At 36.4% G+C, this 26559-nt stretch overlaps 1 protein-coding gene, 1 non-coding gene and 1 pseudogene across 2 annotated transcripts in view; 1 reads left to right on the top strand and 2 right to left on the bottom strand.

The window, feature by feature from the left end:
- Window positions 1–26559, bottom strand: part of GCH1 (GTP cyclohydrolase 1) — a 72323-nt gene that overhangs the window by 17843 nt on the left and 27921 nt on the right. Inside the window, exon 2 of the mRNA XM_077122582.1 lies at window positions 7849–7958. Coding sequence (XP_076978697.1) covers window positions 7849–7958 — 110 coding nt within the window. The remainder of the gene's footprint in view (window positions 1–7848; window positions 7959–26559) is intronic.
- LOC143651218 (large ribosomal subunit protein eL31 pseudogene) lies at window positions 16300–17443 on the bottom strand (annotated as a pseudogene).
- On the top strand, window positions 17601–17671 carry TRNAS-GCU (transfer RNA serine (anticodon GCU)). The gene has a single exon. It is a non-coding gene; the product is annotated as a tRNA-Ser (tRNA).

Raw genomic sequence — 26559 nt, 5'->3', positions numbered from 1 at the left:
AAAAAGAATGCACATGTCCTCCAAAAGAATAGACAAATTATATGCTGGTATCTTGGAATAACATACAACAATGAAAATAAACAAACTACAATGATGGGCAATAATAATGATGAATCTTACAATGTGGGCAAAAGAAGTCAGACATGCAAAAAAAGTACATACTACAACTACTGTGTAGTTGAAAAATAAGCAAAACTAATCTATAGTGTGACAAATGAACATATGTGTTCCTATGTGTAAGAGTGACAGGTTTGGTAGTAGGAAGGGACACAAAGGAAGCTTTCAGGATATTAATAATTTTCTTGTTCTTTATCTGTGAAGTGGTATGTAGTACCCTTATGATTTTTGCCTTTTATTGTCTATGTTTTACTTCTCTATAAAAGTAAAAAGGTTCCTGGTCAACCAAGATGAGGGTCTAAGACACTCCAGGGGGCAGTTCCCCCACAGAATCTTTGAACAACTAGCAAAAACTGGTGAAGCCATCACCTCAAAACTCTGAAAAACTGTTAAAGGGTTGCAGTAATGGGGTAGATACTGAATCAAGAAAATACAACTTTAAAAATGGCAGGAGAAGGTCATGGCATCCTTGCTGGACCCTTCCTATCTGCTTCCCAGAGCAATGCAGAGCCAGCCTGCAATCCCATTGCAGATCCCTGGCCCTGTTCCAAAGGAGGAAGAGGAACTGCTATGTGCATACTAGGGTAGCCATATGTCAGTGCCAATTTATTGGGTAATAGATTGGGTAGCCTGAAAGACTGAATTAGCAAACTCTTTTCAGGCTTGTCTTCCCAGCATTTGTCTTTCAGGCAGAAACAGTTTGCAGATGGTAAAGCAATGTAAGGAACAATTAAGTCAAACTGGCCTGGGGCAAAGGATTACCTGCTTCAAATCATAAAACAGAGCATCTGAGAGGTGATGGATGTTTATTTCATAGGGATGAGAGAGGGCATTCAAAATTCCTGTAAATGGGAAGATTCCTAAAGTGACAAGTAAGTACAAGCCCAGGATAAGACAGGGGCTCAGAAAAGATGGAGAGGACCCTGCAACTCATATTCTCCACAGGGTGACCTTCTTGTTAGGACAGCTAAATTCTGAAAGAGAGCACCAGCCAATGCAGAGTCAATTTTCAAAAGACGATGAAAGGTATTTTTTGTACTGGATTGCTTGTTTTTGTTAGCTCCTGGCATTCAAGGAAATCTTTATTATATCACTAGCCAAATACAAATTTGAGAAACAGACAAGTCAGGGACTAAATCCCAGAATTAACACTTCAAAATATTAAAATGTACAGTGTGCAACAAAAAATTACAACTCAAACAAAGGAACAATAAATTATGGCCTAACCCAAGGAATAAGATAAAAATCCAGACACTATCAATGAAGAAGATGAGACTTTGGACATACAAGGCAAAAGCTTAAAAAAAGATCCTCAAAAATGCTAAAGGAGATAGGGGTAAATATAGAGAAAGAACTAAAGGATCAAGAAAACAATGACTCAAGAATATGAGAAGCTCGATAGAGAGAAACTTTAAAAAGGAACCAAACAGAAATCCTGGAGTTAAAGACCACAATAATAAATGAAAAGTTTCCTAGAGGGTTTCAACAAAACACAGGAGCTGGCAGAAAAAAGAACCACTGAATGCAAAGACAAACAAATGAAATTACTCAGAACGAACAGAAGAAAAAGAATTTTTAAAAGTAAGCAGAGCCTAAGGGATCCGAGGGACACCAGCAAGTGAACCAATATGTATATTATGGTATTCCCAGAAGGAGAAGGAAGAAAGAAAGAGAGAGAAAGACAGAAAGAAAGACAGGAAGGAAGGAAGGGAGGGAGGGAGGAAGGAAGGAAGGAAGGAAGGAAGGAAGGAAGGAAGGAATGAAGGAAGGAAGGAAGGAAGGAAGAAAGGGTAGACAGGCTATTCAAAGAAATAATGGCAGGAAAATTCCAAATTTAATGAAAGAAATGAGCATGTATCTTCAAGTTCCCAAAAAAGGACAAACTCAAAAAGAACCACATCCAGACATACAATAATCAAACTGTTGAATGCCAAGGGCAAGGAGAGAGTTCCACAAGGAAAGCTGCATGAGAAAAACAATGTGTTATGCAAAACATACTTTCAATAACATTAAATGCCAATTTCTCATCAGGAATGTTGGCGGCAAGAAGGCAGTGGGACTAATACTTAATGTGCTGAAAGAAAACAATGCTAACCAAGAGTTTTTTTATCTGACAAGCATAGTCTTTCAAAATCCTTCATTTATAGGACATACCCAGATAAACAAAAGCTGAGGGAACTCATTACCACTAGACCTGTGCTACAAGCAAAGAGAAGCCTGAACACTGAAAGAAGGGGCAGTGGATCAAAACAGCATAAGGAAATAAAGACCTCTGGTAAAGGTAACATCTAGGTAATTATAAATGCCAGTACTACTGTATTGTATTTTATGTAACTCCATTTTTTATATCTTACAGGTCTGAAGATATAAATGCATAAAAACTAATGATAAATCTATAGTTTGGGACATACAATGTACAAAGATATAATCTTTAACAAATTTAAAAAAAAGGGCAGGGAGGTGGAGGGATACAGGAATATTGTATATGCTAATGAAGTCAAGTTGGTTTCAAATCTAATGTGATTGTTATATATTATAAATCTTGACAAACAAACATACAAACAAATGTGGTTGTTATAGATATAACAACCACATCGTAACTACAAGGAAATATAAACCCCATCATAACTACAAGGAAAACATATACAGAACGAAATGAGAAGGGACTCAAAATGGTGTAATACAAAAATCAAATAAATCTGAAAGTAGGCATTGGATGAAGAATTAAGGGACAAAAAAGTATAAGAATTACAAACATCAAAGAGTAAAGTGGCAAAGGAAAGTCTTGTATTATTAGTAATAACTTTAAATATAAATGGATTAAACTCTCCAGTCAAAAGGCAGAGATTGGCAAAATAGACCAAAAAAAGAGAAAAAGCATGACCAACTCTCTGCTGTTTACAAGAGACTCACCTTAAATTCAAACACAAGAAGGTTGAAAATGAAAGGAGGGGGAAAATATCCCATGCATATAGTCACCAAAAGAGATCGGGAACACGAATATCCAATAAAATAGATGTTAACTCAAAAACTGTTACAAGGGGGAAAGTCACTAAATGCTGATAAAGGAGTCAATTCAACAAGAAAACATAAGTATAAATATATATGCAACTAATGGCAGAGATCCAAAATATATGACACAGTAATACTGACAAATTTAAGGGAAGAATAAGACTGTTCTATATTAATTCTAGGACACTTTAACACATCACTTTCAATAACAGGTAGAACATTTAGACAGAAGGTCAATAAGGATATAGAAGACTTGAACAATACTATGAACCAACTAGACCTAACAGACACCTAATGCAACACCCAGCAACAGCAAAATACAAAACACAAAATTCCTCCCTACTGCACATCGATCATTACCCAGGATAGACCATATGTTAGATCATAAAACAAGTCTCAATAAATTAAAAAATATTTAAATTGTACAATGTATCTTCTCTGACCAGAAAGGAGTTAAGAAACAAAAAACAGAAAGAAAACAGGGAAAGTCACAAATAGGTGGAAATTAAACAATGCTCTCTTAAACAACTAATCGATCAAAGAAGAAATCACAAGGGAAGTTAGAAAATATTTTAAGGCACATAAAAATAACATAACACTCCAAAACTTAGGTGGGGGCAGCAAAAGCAATGCTGAGAAGGTAAGCTCTAAATGCTCACAATATAAAAGAAAAAGTTACCCATGCAAAAAAGTAAAAGGAACAAAAAAGGAGAAAGCTCTCAAGTCAGAGAACAAACCTCACAACTGGAGGATCCAGAAAAAGAAGCACAAACTAAACCTAAAACGAGCAGAAGGAAGGAAATAAAGAATAGAGCAGAAGTTAATGAAATAAAGAATAAAAAAGAGAGAGAAAAAAAATCAATGAACTCAAAAGTTGGCTTTTGAAAAGATCAATAAAGGTCAACAAACCATTAGCTAAACTGACAAAGAGAAAACACAAATAACTAAAAATGAAAATGGGGGGGTCATTATTACCAACCCCATAGAAATGAAAGGAATATAATAGGATTCTATGCCCAAGTCTATTTCAAAAATTAGATAATCTAGACTAAATGAACAAATTCCTAGAAACACACAGATTAGGCACACTGACTCAAGAATTGGAAGCTCTCAACAGACCAATAACAAGTAAAGAGATTGAAACAGTAACTGAAAACTTCCCAACCAAAAAAGGGATAGATAACTTCACTAGAGAATTTTACCAAACATTCCAAGAAAAATTAACATCAATCCTGCTCAAAGTCTTCCAAAAAAAATTGAAGAGGAGGGAACATTCCATAACTCATTTTTTGAGGTCAACAATACCATAAGACTTATGCATAGAGATGCGAAAATCCTCAAAAAACACTAGCACACCAAATTCAACATGAAAAGAATTATACATCATGGTTAAGTGGGATTTATCCCAGGTATGCAAGAGGTTCACTATAAGAACATCAATTAGTGTAATATACCAAATTAATAGAATGAAGGTGAAAAAACCACGTTATCATATTAATCAATACAGAAAAGGCATTTGCCAAAACCTAACACTCCTTCTTGATAAAAACCAAAGCAAACCTGATAAAAGCTAGAAACAAACTTCCTCTCAGCATGATAAAGGACCTATATGAAAACCCCACAGGTGGCATCATACTCAATGTTTAAAGACGGACGCTTTTCCTCTAAGATCAGAAAAAAGACAAGGGTGCCCACTGCCACCACTTATTCAACATTGTACTGAAAGCGCTACCAGAAAAATTAGGCTAGATAAAGAAATAAAAGGCATCCAAATTGGAAAGTAAGGAGTAAAACTTACCCTATTTGCAGATGACATGATCCTATATAAAGAAAATCCTGAAAAAGTCTACAACAAAGCTACTAGAAAAAAAAAAAAGTTAAGCGAAGTGGCACATTACAAAATCAAGTGCAAAAATAGTTTCTAGAAACAAAAATGAATAATCTGAGGAAGTAAGAAAAAATTCCATTTATAATAGCAAGTAAAAGAATCAAATACCTAGGAATAAATATAAGCAAGGATGTAAAGGACTTCTACATGGAAAATTTCAAAACAGTGCTGAAAGAAATTAAAGAAGACATAATTAAATAGAGGGACATTCTATAATCATGGATTGAAAGATTAAATATTATTGAGACATTAATTCTACCCAAATGATTTACAGAGTCAACGCAATCCCAATCAAAATTCAAACAGGCCTTTTTTTGCAGAAATGGAAAAGCCAATCATAAAATTTATATGGTAGGCCCAGAATAGCCAAAACCAACTTAAACAAGAAGAACAAAGTTGGAGAATTCACATTTCTAGATTTTAAAACTTATTACTAAGTTATAGTAATCAAAACAGCATAGTACTAGCACAAGGACAGACATACAGACCAATGGAATTGAACTGAGAGTACAGAAATAAGCTCTCACGCGTAAGGTTAACTGATTTTGACAATGTTGCCAAGTCTACCCAATGGGGAAAGAATAGTCTTGTCAACAAATAGTGCTGGAAAATATGGATATCCATATACAAAGTACAAAACTGGACCTCTACCTCACACTATATACAAAAATCAAATCAAAACAGATCTAAGACCTAAGTAAAAGAGCCAAAACTCTAAAAATCCTAGGAGAAAACATAGGAAAACACCTTCAGAATCTTGTGTTAGGCAACGGTTTCTTAGATTTCACATGTAAAGCATGAGAAACAAACAAAAAAAATTGATAAATGGAACTTCATCAAAATTAAAAACAAAAATACAGAATGGGAGAAAACATTTGGAAAGCATATATCTGATAAAAGCTGAATATCCAGAATATATAAAGAAACCATATAATTCAACAACAAAAAGATAAAAGTCCAATTTTTAAAATGGGCAAGAATGAATAAACATTTCTACAAAGAAAATATACAAATGGCCAATAAGTAAATGAGAACTGCTCAATAGCATTAGCTATTAGGGAAATGCAAATCAAAGTCACAATGAGACACCATTTTACACCTACTAGAATGGCTATTGCTATTTTTTTTTTTAATGGAAAATAAGCCTTGGAGAGAATGTGGAGAAATAAGAACATTTGCTCATTATCGGTGGAAATATAAAACCGTGTGGCTATTGTGGAAAACAGTTTGGTTGTTCCTCAGAAAGTACAGGAATACTATGTGATCCAGCAATCCCACTTTTAGGTATATACCCCAAAGAATTGAAGGCTGAGACCCAAACAGATAAATGTGCACCAATGTTCATAGCAGCATTATTCACAATTGCCAAAACATGGAAGCAACCCAAGTGTCCATCAACCAATGAATGGATAAACAAAATATGCTATATACATACAATATATTATTACTCAGCCATAAAAATGAGGTTCTGATACATGTGACAGCATATGGACTCTTAAGACATCATGTTGAGTGAAATAAGCCAGATACAACTGCACAAACACTGTATCATCTCACTGATATGAAATAATTAGAATAAGCAAATTCACAGACAGAAACTAGGAAACAGGTCACCAGGGCTCAGGGCAGGGATGGGGAATGGAGTGTTAATGCTTTAATCTGTACAGAAATTCTGTTTAGATAATGGAAAAGTTTTGCTAATGGATGATGGTGATAGTAACACAATATTGTGAATGCAATTAACAGCACCGAATTATATATTTGAATGTAGTTAAAAGAGAAAATTTTAGGTTGTATATATGTTATTAGAATAAAAATTTTAAGAAAAACAACAATAGGACACAAACAGTAAACCCCAATATCAACTATGGTTATAGTTAATAGTACGATTATACAATATTCTTCCATCAATTGTAACAAAGCTACACACTAATGCAAATTGTTAATAACAGGGAAAACTGTGTGGGACGGGTGAGGTATATGGAAGCTCTATTTTCTGCATGCTTTTTCTGCAAACCTACAACTTTTCTAATAAGAAAACAAGAAAAAAGTTTTTTAAAAAGATAGTTTAACAAAAAGATGTGAAGCAAATATTAACACTTACTAAATTTAGGGGACAGCTATATAGGTGTTCATACATTTATTTTCTATAAGTTTCCCACTTAAAGGCCATTAATTAAAAAATCAGAAAATAAAATTATGATACTGGTAAGATGGGAGAGCAATACTTTGTCCTAAACCCATGTGTTCTAAAAGGTATATTTAACCACAACAAATAGATAACGTATCATCTAGTTTGTATTAGAGTCATTCTTTCCTTATATAAAGAGAGCTAGAAACAAATCTTCTAATACTATAACCTGTGTCACAAGAAATTTTGAAATCATTACTCCTCATGTCATGTTTTATGTAAATACATTTTAGATCAAACATTATTCAGCCAAAATAAAGGGCAAAGGTTTTCAGAGCCTGCAGCAGCTTCCTGGAGGGGTGGAAATGCTATGTCAACCTTATTATTTTAACCTATTAACATGATATTTAATAGGACACACTTGCCCTAAGGTTTCCTCTGCTGCAATGTTGTGGGGTTTTTTACTCACAAGCTGTGTTTATTTTTCTACATTTGCATTATTGTTTCCTTTTTAATTCCAAACTATTTGATTAGTTGGGTTGATAAAAAGTAAAATTTATGTCTAATCCTAAATGTCAGGGACATGAGGAATAAGCAGCTGACAATTTTAAACATAAATAATCCTCATTTTGACAACTTTCATTAGGCTTTTAAAAATTGTTAGCAAAAAGAAAGAAACAAACAAAAAGGAATACCTTACCTTTCCAACAAACGGAACTAGATGATGTTCACACATGGAAAACATATCTATATCCTTCACAATCACCATTTCGTCGTGATCTTCATCAAATATAGCATCGTTTAGGATATCTGAAATCAGAGGCATACTTTAGTCAGATACCCAGTTTTACTGAAAGAAATAGAGTAGAAAAGCTAATAATCTCTATGAGCAAATATAAACAGAATAAGGATGAATGCTAATCCTCAAAATATTAAGGGACTTGAATTTTTTTTTCTCCTTTTAACGAAGTCTTTTTCTTTAAAGATGGGGAAATACTCATGATCAGGTGTTACATGAAAAATGCAGTATTACAAATATATTTGTGATATGAGAGAGGGGGGAGGGGGAGGAAAAGGGCGGAGGGAGAAAGAATAAATTTTTCCATTTATTGTACTCTGCATCGCACTTCTTCCAGCTACTTTCCTCCTTTCCTAATGGAAACAAATCTTACTGTTTTTATGTGTATGACTGTCCACGTAGGTTCTTACTGACCAGCAGTATCTTGGTTAAGCTGTAAGACCTCACACATATGACCAAGAATACACAGTCATTTTAAAACAAAATGTTTTGCTTTTAAAAACTGCATTAATATCTGGACTGTTGGTCAGATTGGATACATTCTACATAGGTCTGTGATTTCTAGGATTTGGAGGATACCCAATCTACATACAGAGTATGATTAGACAGGGAAGGAAGATGAAACAGAGCTTTTGCAGCCACCTACAGCTGGTTCTCTCAGAAAGACAGCTGCCAAATGAGTCACAGAGATGCTGTGCAAATGTCCACCCACAATGCCTGACCTTCAATGGCTCTGTTGCTACTAGAATAGGGGCCCGCAGATATTGAGTCATCATTTAAACTGCAACCATCATCCACCGAAGCAGGATATTCAGAGACACATTTGCTGTGTCATGGAAAAGTCATGAGAATGGTCAACAAAAGTGAACCCATGGAGCTCAGACATATGTTGACAAATACAGATACCCTATTACAAGTGACTGATAAAATCCAGGGAGGAAAAAGTTCAGTGCCATTTCTTAAGCAGTTTTCTATTTTGAATACTTGGCCCTAACTTCAGTCATATATATATATATATATATATATATATTTTTTTTTTTTTTTTTCGCATGGGCAGGCACCAGGAATAGAACCGGGTCTCTAGCATGGCAGGCGAGAACTCTGCCTGCTGAGCCACTGTGGCACACCCTCGGTCATATATTTTTTTAAAGAAATCCAAAAATAGATCCTTGGTGTTCCCAAAAGAATTCTGGATTTCTCCAGGATTTCAAAGCAATCTTTTTGTCATGTGGAGCTTACCACAATTTGTAGTCACACACACAAAAATCTTACCAAAGAAGAAACAAAACAAAAATTGTTTCTTAAAGAAAGAACGAGAGAGAATTGTCAAATACACAAGATGTTTATCTACAAAATACAAGAACAATCCCATCCTAAACTCTGATTGCAACCATATGGCAAGTGTAAAAGCCAGCCCTTACGTTAGGCTAAGTCAGGATCTGACTAACACTTACTAGCTATCGGGTATCAGGCAAGTCACCATGACCTCAGATTCCTCAGCTGTAAAATGGGTAGGAACAAAATGCCTATTTCACTGGGGCCTCACGAGAATCGAATGAGAAGGCCCACATATGTTTAGATCTACACATGGCTGGAGAAATGGTAACACTGTTAGTAGCACTATTTTATTAAGATTGTGGGAACACACAGTGATATATATTTGAATGTTAATGTAATAGTTTGTGTATAATAAATAAAATGCAAAATGGATTAAATAATAACTTTACAGCAGAGAAAACCAAAAGATACTACTTAACCAAGTGATCAGGGGAAACCTTATCAGTAACAAGAAGGCATACTGCTATCATATAGCCCTGATATGACACGAGAAGGGCACATTACCTCATCACCTTTATGGTACTTTTTCCCCAAAACTCTCTAACTGCAGTCTAATCATGGGAAATGAGACAAATTGAAGGACATTCTACAGAATATCTAACCAGTACCCTTCAAAAGCATCAAGGTCATGAAAGACATGGAAAAACTGAGCAATTGCCATAGACTGTAGGAAACTAAAGAAAATATGGCAATCAAATGCAATGAAAAGATTCAAGTCTGTTGTTTATTAAACAGTGTTGTACCAGTGACATGTTTAAAGTTTTGATCACTGTATATAGTCATGTGGGATGACACATCATGGGTTCTCTATGTATCTTCACAGTTCTTCTCTAAGTTTAAACTCGTTTCAAAATAAAAAGTTTAAAAGGCAATAGTACACCTGACTTCTGGTGGGCTAAGATAACAACACAAAATATTCTAAGGTCCCATTCTCCCATAGACTCTTTGAACAACTAGCAAAAATGGGCAAACGTATCTTCCAAAATACAGTAAAAGCGTTGCAGTAACTGGGTAAATACCAATCAAAAATGGGAGGAGGGAGAGATTTGGGAAGATGGCGGAGTAGGAAGCTCCAGGAATCATTTCCTCTACTAGAACAACTATTAAACAGGCAGAAACGTTAGGATCTACTATTTCATATCTCCAGAGTTTAGGAGAACACTGTGTAGCACTCAGGGAAGGACAAGAAGTGAGAGGCTGGCAAAGTCCAATACATACTGGTGAATTTCAATCTCCATGCAGCAGCCACCTCAAGGCAGGCAGCCATGAGGTTCTCAACCCAGGCCCCTGTGTACCCTGCTAGTATCAGGGTGGAAAGTAAAGACCTAGTCCCCCAAGATACAGGCGTGTGCAGTCCAATCACTGGTCACTGCTTTTGATTAGCTACTTCAGATCACTGGGGGCCCAGCTCTGAAGGTGGCCATTGCTCTCACCCACATTGGGCAAAAGAGGCAGAGGACAGTACCCTTCCTCAAAACTACAGGAAAGAGATAAGGGGTTTAATTTACTGGGTAAGTGACAAATCAAGAAACACACAGCTTCAAAGAATCATAGGAAAAGCTCCTGGTACCACGCTGGCCCCTTCCTCACCACCTCCACAGGGCAGTGTGGAGCCAGCCAGCACCCCCCTGGTAGGTCCCTGGCCTTGTTCTGCCTGGGAAAAAATGAGCTGGGAAACTTCTTCCTGGCTCACCACACCTCCCAGAATTTGCCCTCCAGCAAAAAAGCATCTTGTGACAGTGAAAGTGGTGCAAAAAACAATTGTGTTGGGTGACGGTGGGGCAAAATATGACTGCTCTAAGTCCTGGGATGGAGCACTAGAGAGAAGGAAAAGGTTGGTTTTCTAGAGAGCGCAGAGGGCATTTAAATTCCTATAAACAAGGGAACTCCTAAGCCCACTAGCAAACACAAGCCCAAGACAAGACAGGCTCAGAAAAGACAGGAAACATCCTTTACTTTGCATTTATCTTGGGCTGACCTTTCTGACAGAACTGAACTCTGAAGGAGAGTACAGGCCAATGTAAAGCCAATTTGTGAAGACTGAGAGTCTTTTTTTTTTCCCCCCATCATTTTGTTGATTTTGTGGGCTCCTGGCACTAAAGAAAATCTCTTTCATATCACTAACTGGATACAAACTCAAGAAACAGTTTCAGGATTAAATCTCAGAGTTAATATTTTAAAATACTAAAATATACAGTGTGAAATGATTACAATATAAAGAAACAGAAAATGATGGCCCATCCAAAGAAAGGACAGAAATCCAGAAAAACATCAATGAAGAAGACAAAACTGTGGAAATACTAGACAAAGACTTTAAAAACTGATCTTCAATATATCAAGGAGATAAAGGAAATACAAAGAGAGAACTAAAGGATATCAAGAAACTAATGAACAATCTGAAAACATCAATAAAAAGAAAGACATTTTTAAAAGGAACAAAACAGAACTACTCAAATTGAAGACTATAATAACAAATAAAAATTTCCCAGGAGGGTTTCAACAGCAGGTTAAAGGTGGCCGAAAAATCAGTGAACTTGAAGACAAGACAAATGAAATGAGTCAGGCTGAGGAGCAGAAAGTATAAAGAATTATAAGAAGTAAGAATACCTAAGAGACCTGTAGGATACCATCAAACATACCAAATATATGCAATAAGGAGAAACATGAAAGTAGAGAAAACAAAGAAAGGAGAAAGGAGGAGAGAATGGATCGGAAGGAATATTCAAAGAACGACAGAAAAACTTTCTAGTCTTGGCAAAAGACACGAATATACACATCCTAGCAGTCCCTCAAACACCAAACAGAATAAACTTAAGTGAGAGTAACACACCCAGACAAGTAGTTGTCAAACTTTCAGACGTAAATTATAAGGATAGAGTTCTGAAAACTACAAGAGAAAAGCAGTGTTTTAAGTACAAGAGAGTCCCACTTATATGAATGCCAGTCTCTCATCAAAAAACCTGGAGGAAAGAAGGCAGCCAGATGAAATATTTAAAGTGCTAAAAGGAAATAACTGCCAAGTAAGAATTTTATATCTGGCAAAACTGATTTTCAAAAATGAGGGAGAGATTAAAACATTCCCAGATAAACAAAAGCTCAGGGAGTTCATCACCACTTGACCAGCCCTACAACCGATGCTTAAGGGAGTTTTTCAGACTGAAGGGAAAGGACACTAGACAGTGCATCAAACCAGGATAAAGAAATAAAGACTTCTGGCAAAGGTAACCATCTGGGTAATTACAAATGTCAATACTATTGTATTGTATTTTTTGGTACGTAATTCCACTTCTTACTTCTTATAGCTGCAAAAAAGAAAATATAAAGTAATGACAAATCAATGGTTTTGACATACAACGTACAAAGATATACTTGATAACAAATATTTTTAAAAGGTGGAGACACAGGGATCTAGGACCAGTGTATGTGTAGGCTACTGAAGTTAAGTTGATAATAAATCTAAAATAATTAATTTTAAATATTTAGGATGCTAAATTTTAACTTAATGGTAACCACAAAGAAAATACATGAAAACTATATCCAGAATGAAATGAGAAGGGACACAAAATGGAATAATATAAAATATCAAATAAATATGAAAGCAGACATTAACGGAAGAATTAGGTGGTCAAAAAAGGTGTAAGACTTACAAAGATTAAGTTGCAAAATGGCAGAAGAAAGTCTTGCATTAAACAGTTACTTTAAATAAAAGTAGGATTAAACTCTCCAGTCAGAAGGCAGAGATTGGCAAAATGGATTTAAAAAGCATGACCTTTGCCATGCCAGAGACCCAGGTTCGATTCTCAGAGACTTCCCATGCCAAAAATAAAAAATAAATTTAAAAAAAATAAAAAGCATGACGAAACTATATTATGTTTATAAGAAATTCACCTTAAATTCAAGCACACAAGCAGGTGGAAAATGAAAATATACCACACAAGTATAAATCAAAAGAGAGCTAGAAAAGTCCCCTTGAGGGAATGATGAGAAAAGGGGGAAAATTCAACTTCCCAAGTGGAGAATTCTTGATATTCTCACAAGCAGTGGTGACAACCAAAGCAATAGGTTGAGCCCCCAATCTTGGGGTTTGTTCATAAGAAACTTTACCCTGCAAAGGATAGGCTAGGTCTACTTAAAATTAGGCCTAAGAGTCACCCCCAAGAGAACTTCTTCTGTTGCTCAAATGTGGCCTCTCTTCTAGCCAATAAAATGAACAAACTCACTGCCCTCCTCCTCTCTACATGGGACAAGACTCCCAAGGGTGTGGACCTTCCTGGCAACGTGGGACAGAAATCCTAGAATGAGCTGGGACTCAGCATCAAGGAATTGAGCAACCAAAAGGGGAAAGAGTGAAATGAGACAAAATAAAGTATCAATGACTGACAGATTCCAAACAGAGTTGAGAGGTTATTCTGGAGGTTATTCTTACGCATTAAATAGATATCACCTTTTTAGTTAAGGTGTAATGGAGAGGCTGGAGTGAACTGCCTGAAAATGGAGAGCTGTGTTCCAATGGCCATGTTTCTTGAAGATGATTGTATAATGATACAGCTTTCACAATGTGTCTGATTGTGAAAACCTTGTGTCTGATGTTCCTTTTATCTACCTTATCTACAGATAAGTAAAATGTATGGATTAAAAATAAATAATTAATAGGGGGAACAAATGTTAAAATAAATTTAGTAGATTGAAATGCCAGTGATCAATGAAAGGGAGGTGTAAGGGGTATGGTACGTACGAATTTTTTTCTGTTTTCTTTTTAATTCTTTTTCTGAATTGATGCAAATGTTCTAAGAAATTATCATAATGATGAATATACAGCTATGATGATATTGTGAATTACTGACTATATAACAAGAAAGGAATGATCATATGGTAAGAATGTTTGCATGTGGTTATGTTTCATAAATAAATAAATAAAGCTAGAATGGCAATACTAATATCAGATAAAATAGATATGTCAAAACTGTTACAGGGAAAAATAACATCATTATATACTGATATAGAGGTCAACCAGAAGACACAGCAATCATAAATATATATGCACCTAAGAGCAGAGCTCTCTAAAACATATGAAGCAAATATGGACAAGTTTGAAAGGAGAAATTAATGCTTCTACATTAATAGAACACTTTAATACACCACTTTCAATAACGGCTAGAATTTCTAGATAGTAGATCAATAAGGTAATAGAGGACTTGCATGATACAAAACCAGCTAGACTTAACACATATATAGAACACTTCATACAAAAGTAGCAGAATTCACATTCTTCTTTAGAGCACATGAATCATTCTCCAGATTAGACCATGTTTTAGATAACAAAACAAGTCGATAATTTTAAAATATTGAAATCATATAGGATATCTTTTCTAACCACAATGGAATGAAACTAGAAATCCGTAACAGTGGAAGAACTGGAAAATTCACAAATACATAATCAAATACCTTCCACAAGAAAAGCCCAGGACCAGACAGCTGTTCTGGTGAATTTTACCCAACATCCAAGAAGAATCAACACCAATCCTACTCAAACTCTTCCACAAAACTGAAGAAGGAAGAACATTTCCTAAATCATTCTATGAGGCCAGTATCACCCTAATACCAAAGTCAGATGTACAACATGAAAAGATCAGGTAATTTAATATACCACATGAATAGAATGAAGGAAAAAAAAGATCATCTTGTTGATGCAGAAAAGGTATTTGACAAAATCCAGCCAATCAATTAATGTCATATATCACATTAATAGAATGAAGGGGAAAAACTACTTGATCATCTCAAATGACACAGAAAAGCACTTACCAAAATCCAGCTCCCTTTCTTGATAAAAACACACAGAAAACTAGGAATACGCGGAAACAGTCTTAATATGATAAAGGACATATATGAAAAGCCCCAGCTAACGTATTTTTATTGGTGAAAGAGTAAAAACTTTTCTCCTGATATCAGGAACAAGACAAAGCTGCCCACTATTGCCGCTATTATTCAATATTGACTGGACATTCTAGCCAGAGTAAACAGGCAAGAAAAAGAAATAAAACATATCCCAAACAGGAAGGAAGAAGTAAAATTTACGCCATCTGCAGATGACATAATCCCAAAAAACCCACAACAAAACCAAGAGAGCTAAAAAAAATAATAATAATTCGGCAAAGTGGGAGGATGCAGGATCAACATGCAAAAATCTGTAGTGCTTCTATATACTAGCAAAGAACAATCTATAGAGGTGAAAAAGAAAACATTATTTACAATAGCAAATAAAAGAATCAAATATCTTGAAATCTAGTTAAATAGGATAAAAGGACTCATACATGGAAAACAACAAAATACTGCTGAAAGAAATTAAAGAACCAAATAAATGGTAGGACACTTATTTTTAAGATGTAAATTCTATTCAAAACAATTTACAGATTCAATGCCATCCTATTAAGCAGGCTAGTTAGAACATATTCTTTGCATAAATGGAAAAGTCACTTATCAAACTTATATGGAGGGGTAAGGAGCTCTGAATAGCCAAAATCAATTTGAGAAAGAAGAATGAAGTTGGAGAACTCATACTTCCTGATTTTAAAACTTATCACAAAGCTACTACAATCAAATTAGCATAGTGTTGGCACAAGGACAGAAATATAGATCAATGAAATCTAACTGATAATTCAGAAATAACTTCTCACATCCATGGTCAATTGATTTTTTATTAGAGTGCCAAGTCTACTCAGCAAAGAATGAACAGTCTTTTCAACAAATGACACTGAGAAAACTAGGTATCCATATGCAAAAGAATGACACCTCCCATATACAAAAATCAACTCAAAACAAAGACCTAAAAGTAAGAATCAAAATTCTAAAACTCCTAGAAAAACCTATAAAAACGTCTTCAGAACCTTCTGTAAGACAAAAAAAAAAAAAAAAGAAAAAAGAAAAATGAGACATTATCAAATCTAAACACTTCTGTGCAAAGGACTTTATCAACAAAATTTAAAAACCTACAGAATGTGAGAAAACCTGGAGTGTCTGATAAGGGTTTAATATGCAGAATATATAATGAAATCCTACAATTCAACAACAAAATGACATAAAACCCAGTTTAAAAATGGGTAAGACTTGAATAGACATTTCCCCAGAGAAGATACAAAAATGGCCAATAAGTATATGAAAAAATGCCCAACATCATTAGTCATTAGACAAATACAAATCAAAACCACAATGGGATACCATTCACACGCACTAGAATGCTATTTTTTTATTTTATAATCTTATTTGATAATCAGCTCTTAGTTTCCATCCACACTGACTGTCTACAGGGTTTTGAAAGTGCTGACAGGTACACAGGTAACCAATGTATAAAGCTTATTTTGGGAATCTTCATACTTATGTTTTCTGGACAACTGTACATGGATATGATATGGGACATTCCTTATCTCTTTGGCCCAGACAGCCTTGTTGTGTCAATGTGCACATCTGGTGCTCCCATCTCCTTCCTGGTGAACTTCTGGATGTCTCTGATCACCTGAGGGGCACATTTCTTGAAACCCAGTCCACGGATGCACTTGTGGATACCGATGGTTTACTCCTGAGTCACCGACTTGTGGATGGCAGAACAGCCCTTCTTCTCGCCACCCTTCATTGCGGAAGCCATCCTGCCTAGACCAGGTTGGAAAGAGCTATTTTTTTAAAAAAGGAAAATAAGTGTTGGAGAGGATGTGGAGAAATAGAAACACTCACTCATCACTGGTGGGACTATAAAATGGTACAGCTGATGTGGAGAACAGTTTGGCAGCTTCTCAAGAAGTTAAGTATAGAATTTCCATATGATGCAGCCATCCCACTTCTGGGTATATACCCAAAAGAACTGAATGCAGGGACTTGGACAGATATTTTCACACTGATGCTCAAAGTGGCATTATTTCTAGTTACCAAAAGATGAAAGTAACCCAAGTGTCCATCAACCGATGAACGGATAAATAAAACGTGCTATATACATACAGTGGAATACTATTCAGCCCTAAAAAGGAATGCAGCTTTGATACATGTGAGAACCCTGATATATCTTGAAGACCTGAAGGTAAAGAAAGTGAAAGGAGGGGTATGAACATATACACACACGTAAGAACATGCTTATTTGCAAAAATAAACACTGGAAGGATAAATCAAAAAGTACCAAAACTAGTTACTTATACTGGACAAAGAGAACATAATTTAGAAGGGATATGGATAAGTGAAATAAATATCTTTGAATATAATCTGTTATATAATTGACTTTAAAATCTCGTAAATTTTTTACATACTCAAAATTAAAACAAAAAGATGGGGGTGCAAGGATAGCTCAGGGGTAGAGTTCTCGCCTGCTATGTGGGAGACCCGGGTTCGATTCCTGGTCCATGCACTTCCCAAAACAAACAAACAAAAAAACACAAAGATTCAATGAATGGCGCTGCAATAACGGGATATTCACAGGAAAATATAATGAAATGTGACCCTGCCATAGAGCATACAAAAAAAAAATTAAACCAAAAAGAAAAAAAATCTAGGAAGCTTCATGCAGCAAATGCTTTGTGTGGTAACGGAACACTAACACGTCGCCTATATCCTATTTCATTAAAATGAACCTAGACTATAAATGGGAACAGACCAAATCATATTTGTTCAATAATGAAGTTTCACTGATATATTTACTTATGTTTTGCTCCAAAGTATCTGAAAGCTACCATCTGTGGCTAATCAGAACAAAACACTATCACAGATTGTTTTAATTTCCTGCCTGTTATCAACAGCAAGAAGGTAACCCTGGAAACAAGGATTTATGGCATTTTATTTCCTACTGCTGATCATAACTAACAAAGGGACTCAGAGTAGCCTTCAAAAGTTATAGGTTTGTCCATAACAGCACACGTCAGTCCCAAGGTGTACCTTTTTTAATATCATGAATGATAAAGCAATGACAACAAACAACACTCTGGGGTGGCCATCTCTCACGTCTGCCATCTCTAGCGTCTGCCAGAAACCCGTCCCGAAGGTACAGCAAGGCGGTCCCACAACATAACCCCACGTACTTATTTAATCAAGCATCTTCTGAAGCAGGGGTCTCAGACCACCCCCACCCCACCCCACCCCCACCCAGGGTTTGTTAAAATATGGTGCTGGGTCCCACTTTCCAGAGCTTTTGATTCAGTAGGTCTGGCGTGGGCCTGAGAATGCACATTTCTAACACATTCCCAGAGCTGGTGCTCTGGTCTGGAAAGCACATTTTGAGAACTCCTGCTTCGAAGCATTTCATGTTTTGTAGCTAATGCATAGATCTTTATTTTAAAGCAGTTTTTACTGACATAAATTCACAGACTTACAATCATCTAAAGTGTACAATCAATATCTTCTAGTAGATTCACAGAGTTGTACATTCATCACCACAATCAATGCTAACACATTTCCACCCTGAAGCGGGTTCACTATGTTATACAGTCCCATGTTTCATCCTCCGGCTTTCCTTCTGGTGACATACACAACCCTACGCTTTCCCTTTCAACCACAATCACAACCACATATCATCGCTGTTAGTTACATTCAACTATAATATGCTCCCGTCACCTCTATCCATTTCCAAGCATTTGCAATCAGACTTATGACATATCCTGCACTATACTTTAATGCATCATTTCCCATTCTCTGCCCTCATTCCATTTCTGGTGACCTGTGTTCTAGATATTACAGCATGAGTTTGCTAGCTATATTTAGTTCATATTAGGGACTAATATTTGTCCTTTTCTGTCTGACTTATTTCACTCGACATAATGCCCTCAAGGTTCATTCAATTACAAAGAATCTTCATACCTTCAAAATGCCCCACTAAAAAATATAGATATATTTTTTAAGACAAACTCAGACCTGATCACCATGATCATTTTTTTGAACATTTGGATCTCTGCAGCAAAAGAAAAAAGAAAAAACTCATACATGCCATACCCCTGACCCCTCCCTCTCATTGACCACTAGTATTTCAAGCTATTTAATGTATTTTAACCTTTGTTCCCCTATTATTTATTTTTTCTCCATATTTTTTACTTATCTGTCCATACCCTAGATAAAAGAAGCATCAGACACAAAGTTTTCACAATCACACATGTACAACAGTTTGAATGTACTTAATGCCACTGAATTTCTACACTTTAAATGGCTATAATGGTAAACTTTATGCTATGTGTATTTTACCACCAAAATAAATTAAGGTGATAAGATGGTATATAGGAAAAAATACACCTATTATAAACTATGTATGATAATGAACAGTTCTATTTTAATGACCTTTCATCAACTGAAACAAAATTAACTACTGTTTAAAAAATTAGCAAATTATGAAAAAGGGCTATTATAAATTGCAATATATTTTCCACACCAAAGCAAAGTGTTGGTGGAGGGGTGGTTATGGGGATCCTGCATGATTGCTCTATAAACCCACAACTTCTGCAATTAAAAAAAAAAAAAAAGACAATGGAAGAAAACTCAGAACACTTAAAGTGTATCTATCCTAAGGGACAGAAAGGCAGAAACAGGATCTGTCTACCGGCTTTAGAATTGAAAGAGACAGAGATAGACAGAACTAAAAGCCTCAAGCCTCTTTGCTCTTGGGTGGAATTAAATCAACTCAAGGTATTAACAAAGATAAGCCCACCCTGATTTGGTGGAGAATGGTATGACTCACTGGCCCAAACCCTCCCAGTCTATCTGACATCAGAATCACCTCTGCCAGCATACACACGCATTGTGCCCCACAGTGGCAGTACTGGTGCTCTTATCTCCCCACCCCATTGGGTTTTAAGCTCCTAGGGACACACACTGTATTTTGGAGGTGCCACTCAGTGCTCTGCATGCCACACAGAGTGGATGTTAAAACACAGATCTTCCACCACATTTACCCAATTAATATGTCAGTCTTACCCTGTGATTCATTTTCTTAAAATAGATTTAAAAACAAAGGGACTCCAAAGAAGCTCGTGTGGTCAAAAAGACATTGCAGCAGTATTAGTAATAGCAAAAAAAATGGAAACTTAAGTTGTATTAGGAGAACGATTTTTACAGATTGGGTAAAGTTTATACAATAATATACTACCTGGCAGTGAAAGGGAGTGAATTTGAGCTGCATATATAAACCCTTGAAACAATGATCAGCAAAAAAAGCAAGCGGCATGATATACAGAGTATGATTGATTTAAATGAAGCAGGAACAACACGACATGTTCTTTATGACATACACATAGAATGAAAGTATAAAAACATGCACAAGAGTAAGACACATCAAATTCAGAATAATGACTACTTCTATGGAGGGAGAGCAATAGCATCAGGAAGAGAAACACAGGAAGTTTAAAATATATCTGTATAAAAGCAAGTATAGTAAAATGTTAAGATTTGTTCAAAATGGATGGATGTTTGCTAAATTAATGCTTCAAACTTCTTCTGGTATATTTGAATTCTTCATAAATAAAAATATTTTTTAAATTGAGTTATTCATACATATGCTGGTGCTTTGTATATTTTTTCCTGGAAACAAAACCAGAAACAGAGGTTACCTTTGAGCAGAGGGACTTGAGATGGAGGATGATAAAGGAAAGAGACAGGCTGCTTCATGCAGCAGTGCAAACTCCTACAAAAACCTCCCTAAATCACACTCTGCAACTCAGAAAAGGGTTTCTGTCCTTTGTAGTTTATGCTTTCTATTTCTGTTTGAAAAATATGCGCAATTGAGCAAAGGGCAATATTGAAACAAATTTAAACGGGTATAAAGTCATTATCTCTGATTTCATGTCCATCATGATGTTGCATCCTTTTACTAGTACTTTCAACTCTTACGGCTTTTTGCACTTAACAAGACAGAGCTGATAACCGTAAAACTTGGTGATAGGCTGTACCTATCTGCTATTTTTCTCTTTGGAGCAATGAAAATTATCTAAAATTGAGAGTAATGATGACTGTACCACTAAGTGAGGATGCTGTTAAATGCTGACTTTATATTGGATAGAATACACATTATCTGAGTATATCTCAACAAAATCTGCATATTCAAAATAAAAAAACTGAAAGATTCAAGTGCTAGAGAAAATGTGGAGAGGGGTATGGCTATTTAATGTTGGTAGGGCAGCAGAATGGGGCAGTCCCTCTGGAGGGTAACGCAGTAGGAGACCCACAGAAGGTTAAACATAGGGTCGCCATATGATTAGGCAATCCGATTATTGCGAATACACTTGAAAGAACTGAAAACAGGGACTCGAATAGACACACTGATGCACGCTGACGTTTATGGCAGCATTATTTACGATACCCAGTGGATGGAAGTGGCCCAGGGGTACAATGACAGAAAAAAGGCAAAGAATGACGTATATATACGGGGAATATTGTGTGGTTACAGAAAGGAATGAAGTCATGAGACACATAACATTGTGAACGAACCATGAGGACATCATGCTGAGCAAAATAAGCCAGAAACAAAAGGACAAAGTTGTATGTCCTCTTTTAGAAAATACTTATAAGAAAATTGTGGCCTAGACTGTAAGCTCTTAAAGCAGTCACATTCATTTCTGAGTGTGTCTGAAACTATGATATAATCCAGAAAAGCCAAGTTTTAATACTGATCCTATCTTGTGAGAGGAGCCCCTTTTTTAAATCCTGATTCAATACTGTAGGGTGAAAACTTTTGATTATCTTCACAGAGATGTGAGTACCCAACTGTGGGTGTGACCTTTTGATTAGATGGAAATGTGACTCTACCTATTCAAGGTGGGTCTTGTTTAGTTTTCTGGAGTCCTTTAAAAACGGAAAATTTTCTTTATTAAAATATATTATGCATTCACATACCATGTGTGGTAGTTAGATTCGGGTGTCAACTTGGCCAGGTGAAGGTGCCTAGTTCTGTTGCTGTGGACATGAGTCAATGGCATGTGAACCTCATCTGTTGCTCATTACATCTGCAGTTGGCTAGGAGGTGTGCCTGCTGCGATGAATGACGTTTGACTTAATTGGCTGGTGCTTAAATGAGAGACTCAACGTAGCACAGCCCAAGCAGCTCAGCATACCTCATCTCAGCACTCGCAGCTCAGCCCAGGCCTTTGGAGGTACAGAAAGAAATCACCCTGGGGAAAGTTGTTGGAACCCAGAGGTCTGGAGAGAAGGCCAGCAGAGTTTACCCTGTGCCTTCCCACGTAAGCAAGAACCTCAGTTGAAAGTTAGCTGCCTTTTCTCTGAAGAACTGATGAAATTAATCCCCTTTTATTAAAAGCCAATCTGTCGGGGGGCCACGGTGGCTCAGCAGGCAAGAATGCTTGCCTGCCAAGCCAGAGGACCCGGGTTTGTTTCCCGGTGCCTGCCCATGTAAAAAAAAAAAAGTGCCAATCTGTCTCTGGTGTGTTGCATTCCAGCAGCCAGCAAACTAGAACACCATGTAGTTATCCGAAGTGTACAATCAATGGTTCACTGTATCATCATAGAGCTGTACTTTTTCTTTTTTGTGAAAAATAACATATATACAAAAAAGCAATAAATTTCAAAGCACATCACAACAATTATGTTGTAGACAGATTTCAGAATTTAGTATGGGTTACAATTTCATAATGTTAGGTTTTTACTTCCAGCTGCTCTAAGGTACCAGAAACTAAAAGAAATATCAATATATAATGATTCAGCCATTAAGTTTGTTAAGCCCGACCTTCTCTGTATAACTCCACTGTAACTTTGATCTTTCTCCCACTTTTCAGGTATATTCGAGCTTTGCCCATTTTAACTTTTCCATGTTGGAAGGGGCTGTCAATAATATTAGATAGGGGGATGGAACTAGTTGATGTTCAGGAAAGGCTGGCCCCTCTGAATTTCAGGGCTTATCTGGTCCAGGAACCATATGGAGGTTGTAGGTTTCTGGAAAGTAACCCTAGTGTGTGGGTAATTGTAAAATATTATATAATGCTCTAGGTGGGTGTTCTTTAGGATTGGCAGGAATGGTTTTGGTTAGGGGTGGCAAGCTATGATAGGTAACAATGTCTAACTGGAGCTGTGTAAGAGTGACCTCCAAGAGTAGCCTCTCCACTCTAACTGAACTCTCTCAGCCACTGATATCTTACTTGTTACACTTATTTCCCCCCTTTTGGTCAAAACGGCATTGTTGATTTCATGATGCTTAGCAATGATTTCATTTAAAGAGTTGGGCTTAGAGAGAGAGAGGTCACATCTGAGCAAAAAAAGAGATCCTCCAAAAGTAACTCTTAGGCATACCTATAGGTAGGCTAAGCTTCTCTGTTACATGCATAAGCTTCACAAGAGCAAGCCTCAAGATCAAGGCCTTGGCCTATTGATTTGGGTCTCCCTAATGTTTAACACAGTATCAGGGATTTCCCCAGTGGTTAAGTTGAATAGTTTCGTATTGTTTCTCCCATCTCTCAAGGGACTTTGCCAATACTTTTTGATTATCTGCTTAATATACTTTGGGATGTATCCAGGCATCCCAGATAGTACATTAAACTATAGTACATTAAACTATAGAGGATTAAAGGCCCTCATTCCTATTCTAGGCTCCCTGTGTTTGGATTGTTGAATGATCTATCTAGACAGGTTGAGTTAGATTATGTAGTACAGAAAATTTAGGTTCTGGACAAAATAAACCTTTCTTCCTTCGGTCTCAAAGAGCACATGAGATTCTAAAATAAAGACAATGTCTTCCTTACCCCTGTATTCTAAATTACCTTAATCTGACCAGATTGGCTTTGTTCTTAACTGTAAATACAAGGTTATACATTTATAAAACAGCCTCTCAAAATCCAGAAATAACAATTACTGCTCTGGACTAAATGTGACGGCCACAAGAACTTACAATCTAGGACTCTGTTTTCTTTTTTTTTTTTTTTAAAGAAAGAGGGAGGAAGGGAAGGAAAGACAGAGAAAGAAGGAAGGAAGGAAGTGAGGAAGAAAGGGAAACATTTTTAAACATTTTCTTGTTTTATTATATTTTGTTTGTTTGTTTGTTTGTTTTTTACATGGGCTGGGGCCGGGAATCGAACCGGGGTCCTCCGGCACGGCAGGCAAGCACTCTTGCCCGCTGAGCCACCGCGGCCCGCCCAGGACTCTGTTTTCTTATAAGTATTTTGTTAAGTGAGACCATACAATATTTGTTCTTTAGTTTCTGGCTTATTTTGCCTCATCAAATGCCCCACAGGTTTATTCACATCATTGCATGCCTCCCTCACAACTTCATTCCTTTTTGTAGCAGCACAACATTCAATCACAGGTATATACCATCATTCACCAACCTACTTTTCAGTCAGTGCATCCTTCTACCACCTCAATTCATCGGGCATCATGTATAATGATTAAAGTCAACAGTCCATCAGCAGCCTCAATTTTAGATAATTTCATTGTTTCCAACCAATAAACATATTCTCACCAAACAGAAAACCCAAACCTCCCCTTAAATCTTGTCTCTCCCCCTATTATTTACCCCTGCTGTTGCTGTGGTACTGTTGATGATTTCCTGTTAAACATAGCCTATAGTATGCGATAACAGTTTTCCCTCTATACCCCAAACTTATACACTCTTTGTACAAGATTCATACCTTTGCAGTAGTTCATGCAAGAACTTATTAATATTTGTAGTATTAATCAGTGTGTCACAAGGGTCTATTCAATCATGTTCACCTTCACTATGGTAATATTACTTATAAACCCACTAGTGAATCACCTTCACTTCTATTCATTCCCTTACATTTCAATTCAACCTCATTAGCTAACCGTTCACCTGTCTCTAGCTTCTGTACACCTCTAGGTTCCCTATATTTTGTATTATAAGTCTCTGCTTTCACCCTTATCAAGGTCATAAAAGTGGAATTATACAGTATCTATCCTTTTGTATTGGGCTTATTTCACTCAGCATTATGTCCTCAAGGCTCAACCATCTTGTCATGTGCTTCAGGACATCATTTTGTCTTACTGCTGCATAATAACCCATCGTATGTGTATACCACATTTTGTTGATCCATTCATCTGCTGATGGGCATTTGGTTTGTTTCTATCTTTTGGCTATTGTGAATAATGCTGTTATGAACATCGGTGTGCAAATGTCTGTCTGTATCACTGCTTTCAGCTCTTCTGGGTATATACTGAATACAGGTATTGTCAGGTTATAGGGCAAGTCAGTATTTAGTTTTCTGAGGAACCATCAGACTGTCTTCCATAGTGGCTATACCATTACACATTCCCAACAGCAGTGCATAAGTGTCCCAATTTCTCCACATCCTCTCCAACATTTACAGTTTCCTGTTTGTTTAACAGCAGCCTTTCTTATAGGTGTGAGGTGGTATCTCATTGTAGGCTTGATCTGCATTTCCTTTGTAACTAATGAAAATGAGCATCTCTTCAGGTGCTTTTGAGCCATCTGTATTTGCTCTTCAGAAAAATGTCTATTCATATCTTAAGCCCACTTTATAATTGGGCTTTTTTTTCTTTTATTGTTGAGTTGTATGATTTCTTTATATATATACAGATATCAAACCTCTATCTGATGTGTGATTTCCAAATATTTTCTCCCATTGAGTTGACTGCCTCTCTACTTTTTTGACAAAGTCTTTTGAGGTACAAAAACATTTGATTTGAGGAGTTTCTATTTCTGTATTTTTTTGTTTGTTGCTTGTGTTTTGGGTATAAAGTTTAGGAAGCTACCTCCTATTACTAGGTCTTGAAGATGCTTCCCTACATCTTCTTCTAGAAGCTTTATAGCATGGGTTGTTATATTTAGGTCTTTGATCCACTTAGAGTTCATTTTTGTATAGGGTGTAAGGTAAGGATGCTCCTTCATTCTTTTGGCTGTTGATATTCAGTTCTCCCATGCCCATTTGTTGAAAAGCCTATTTTGTCCCAGTTCAGTGATTGGGGACCTTGTCCAAGATCAGTTGACCATAGATTGGGTGGTCTATTTTTGCACACTCGATTTGATTCCATTGGTCAATACTTCTATCTTTGTGTCAATAACATGCTGTTTTGACCACTGTGGCTCTATAATAAGTTTTAAAATGAGGAAGTGTTAACCCTTCACTTTGTTCTTCTATTTTAGGATGCTTTTGAGCAGGATTGGTGTTAGTTCTTTTTGGAATGTTTGATAAAATTCCTCTGTGAAGACATCTAGCCCTGGTCTTTTCTTTCAGGGAAGATTTTTGATGACTGATTGAATCTCTTTACTTGTGATTGGTTTGTTGAGATCTTCTATTTCTTCTTAAGTCAGTGTAGGTTGATCATGTGTTTCCAGGA

The sequence above is a fragment of the Tamandua tetradactyla genome, chromosome 12 (assembly GCF_023851605.1).
Source record: "Tamandua tetradactyla isolate mTamTet1 chromosome 12, mTamTet1.pri, whole genome shotgun sequence".
Lineage (NCBI taxonomy): Eukaryota > Metazoa > Chordata > Mammalia > Pilosa > Myrmecophagidae > Tamandua > Tamandua tetradactyla.
Note: the sequence above shows the minus strand (reverse complement) of the source record. Positions and strands in the feature narration are given on the sequence as shown.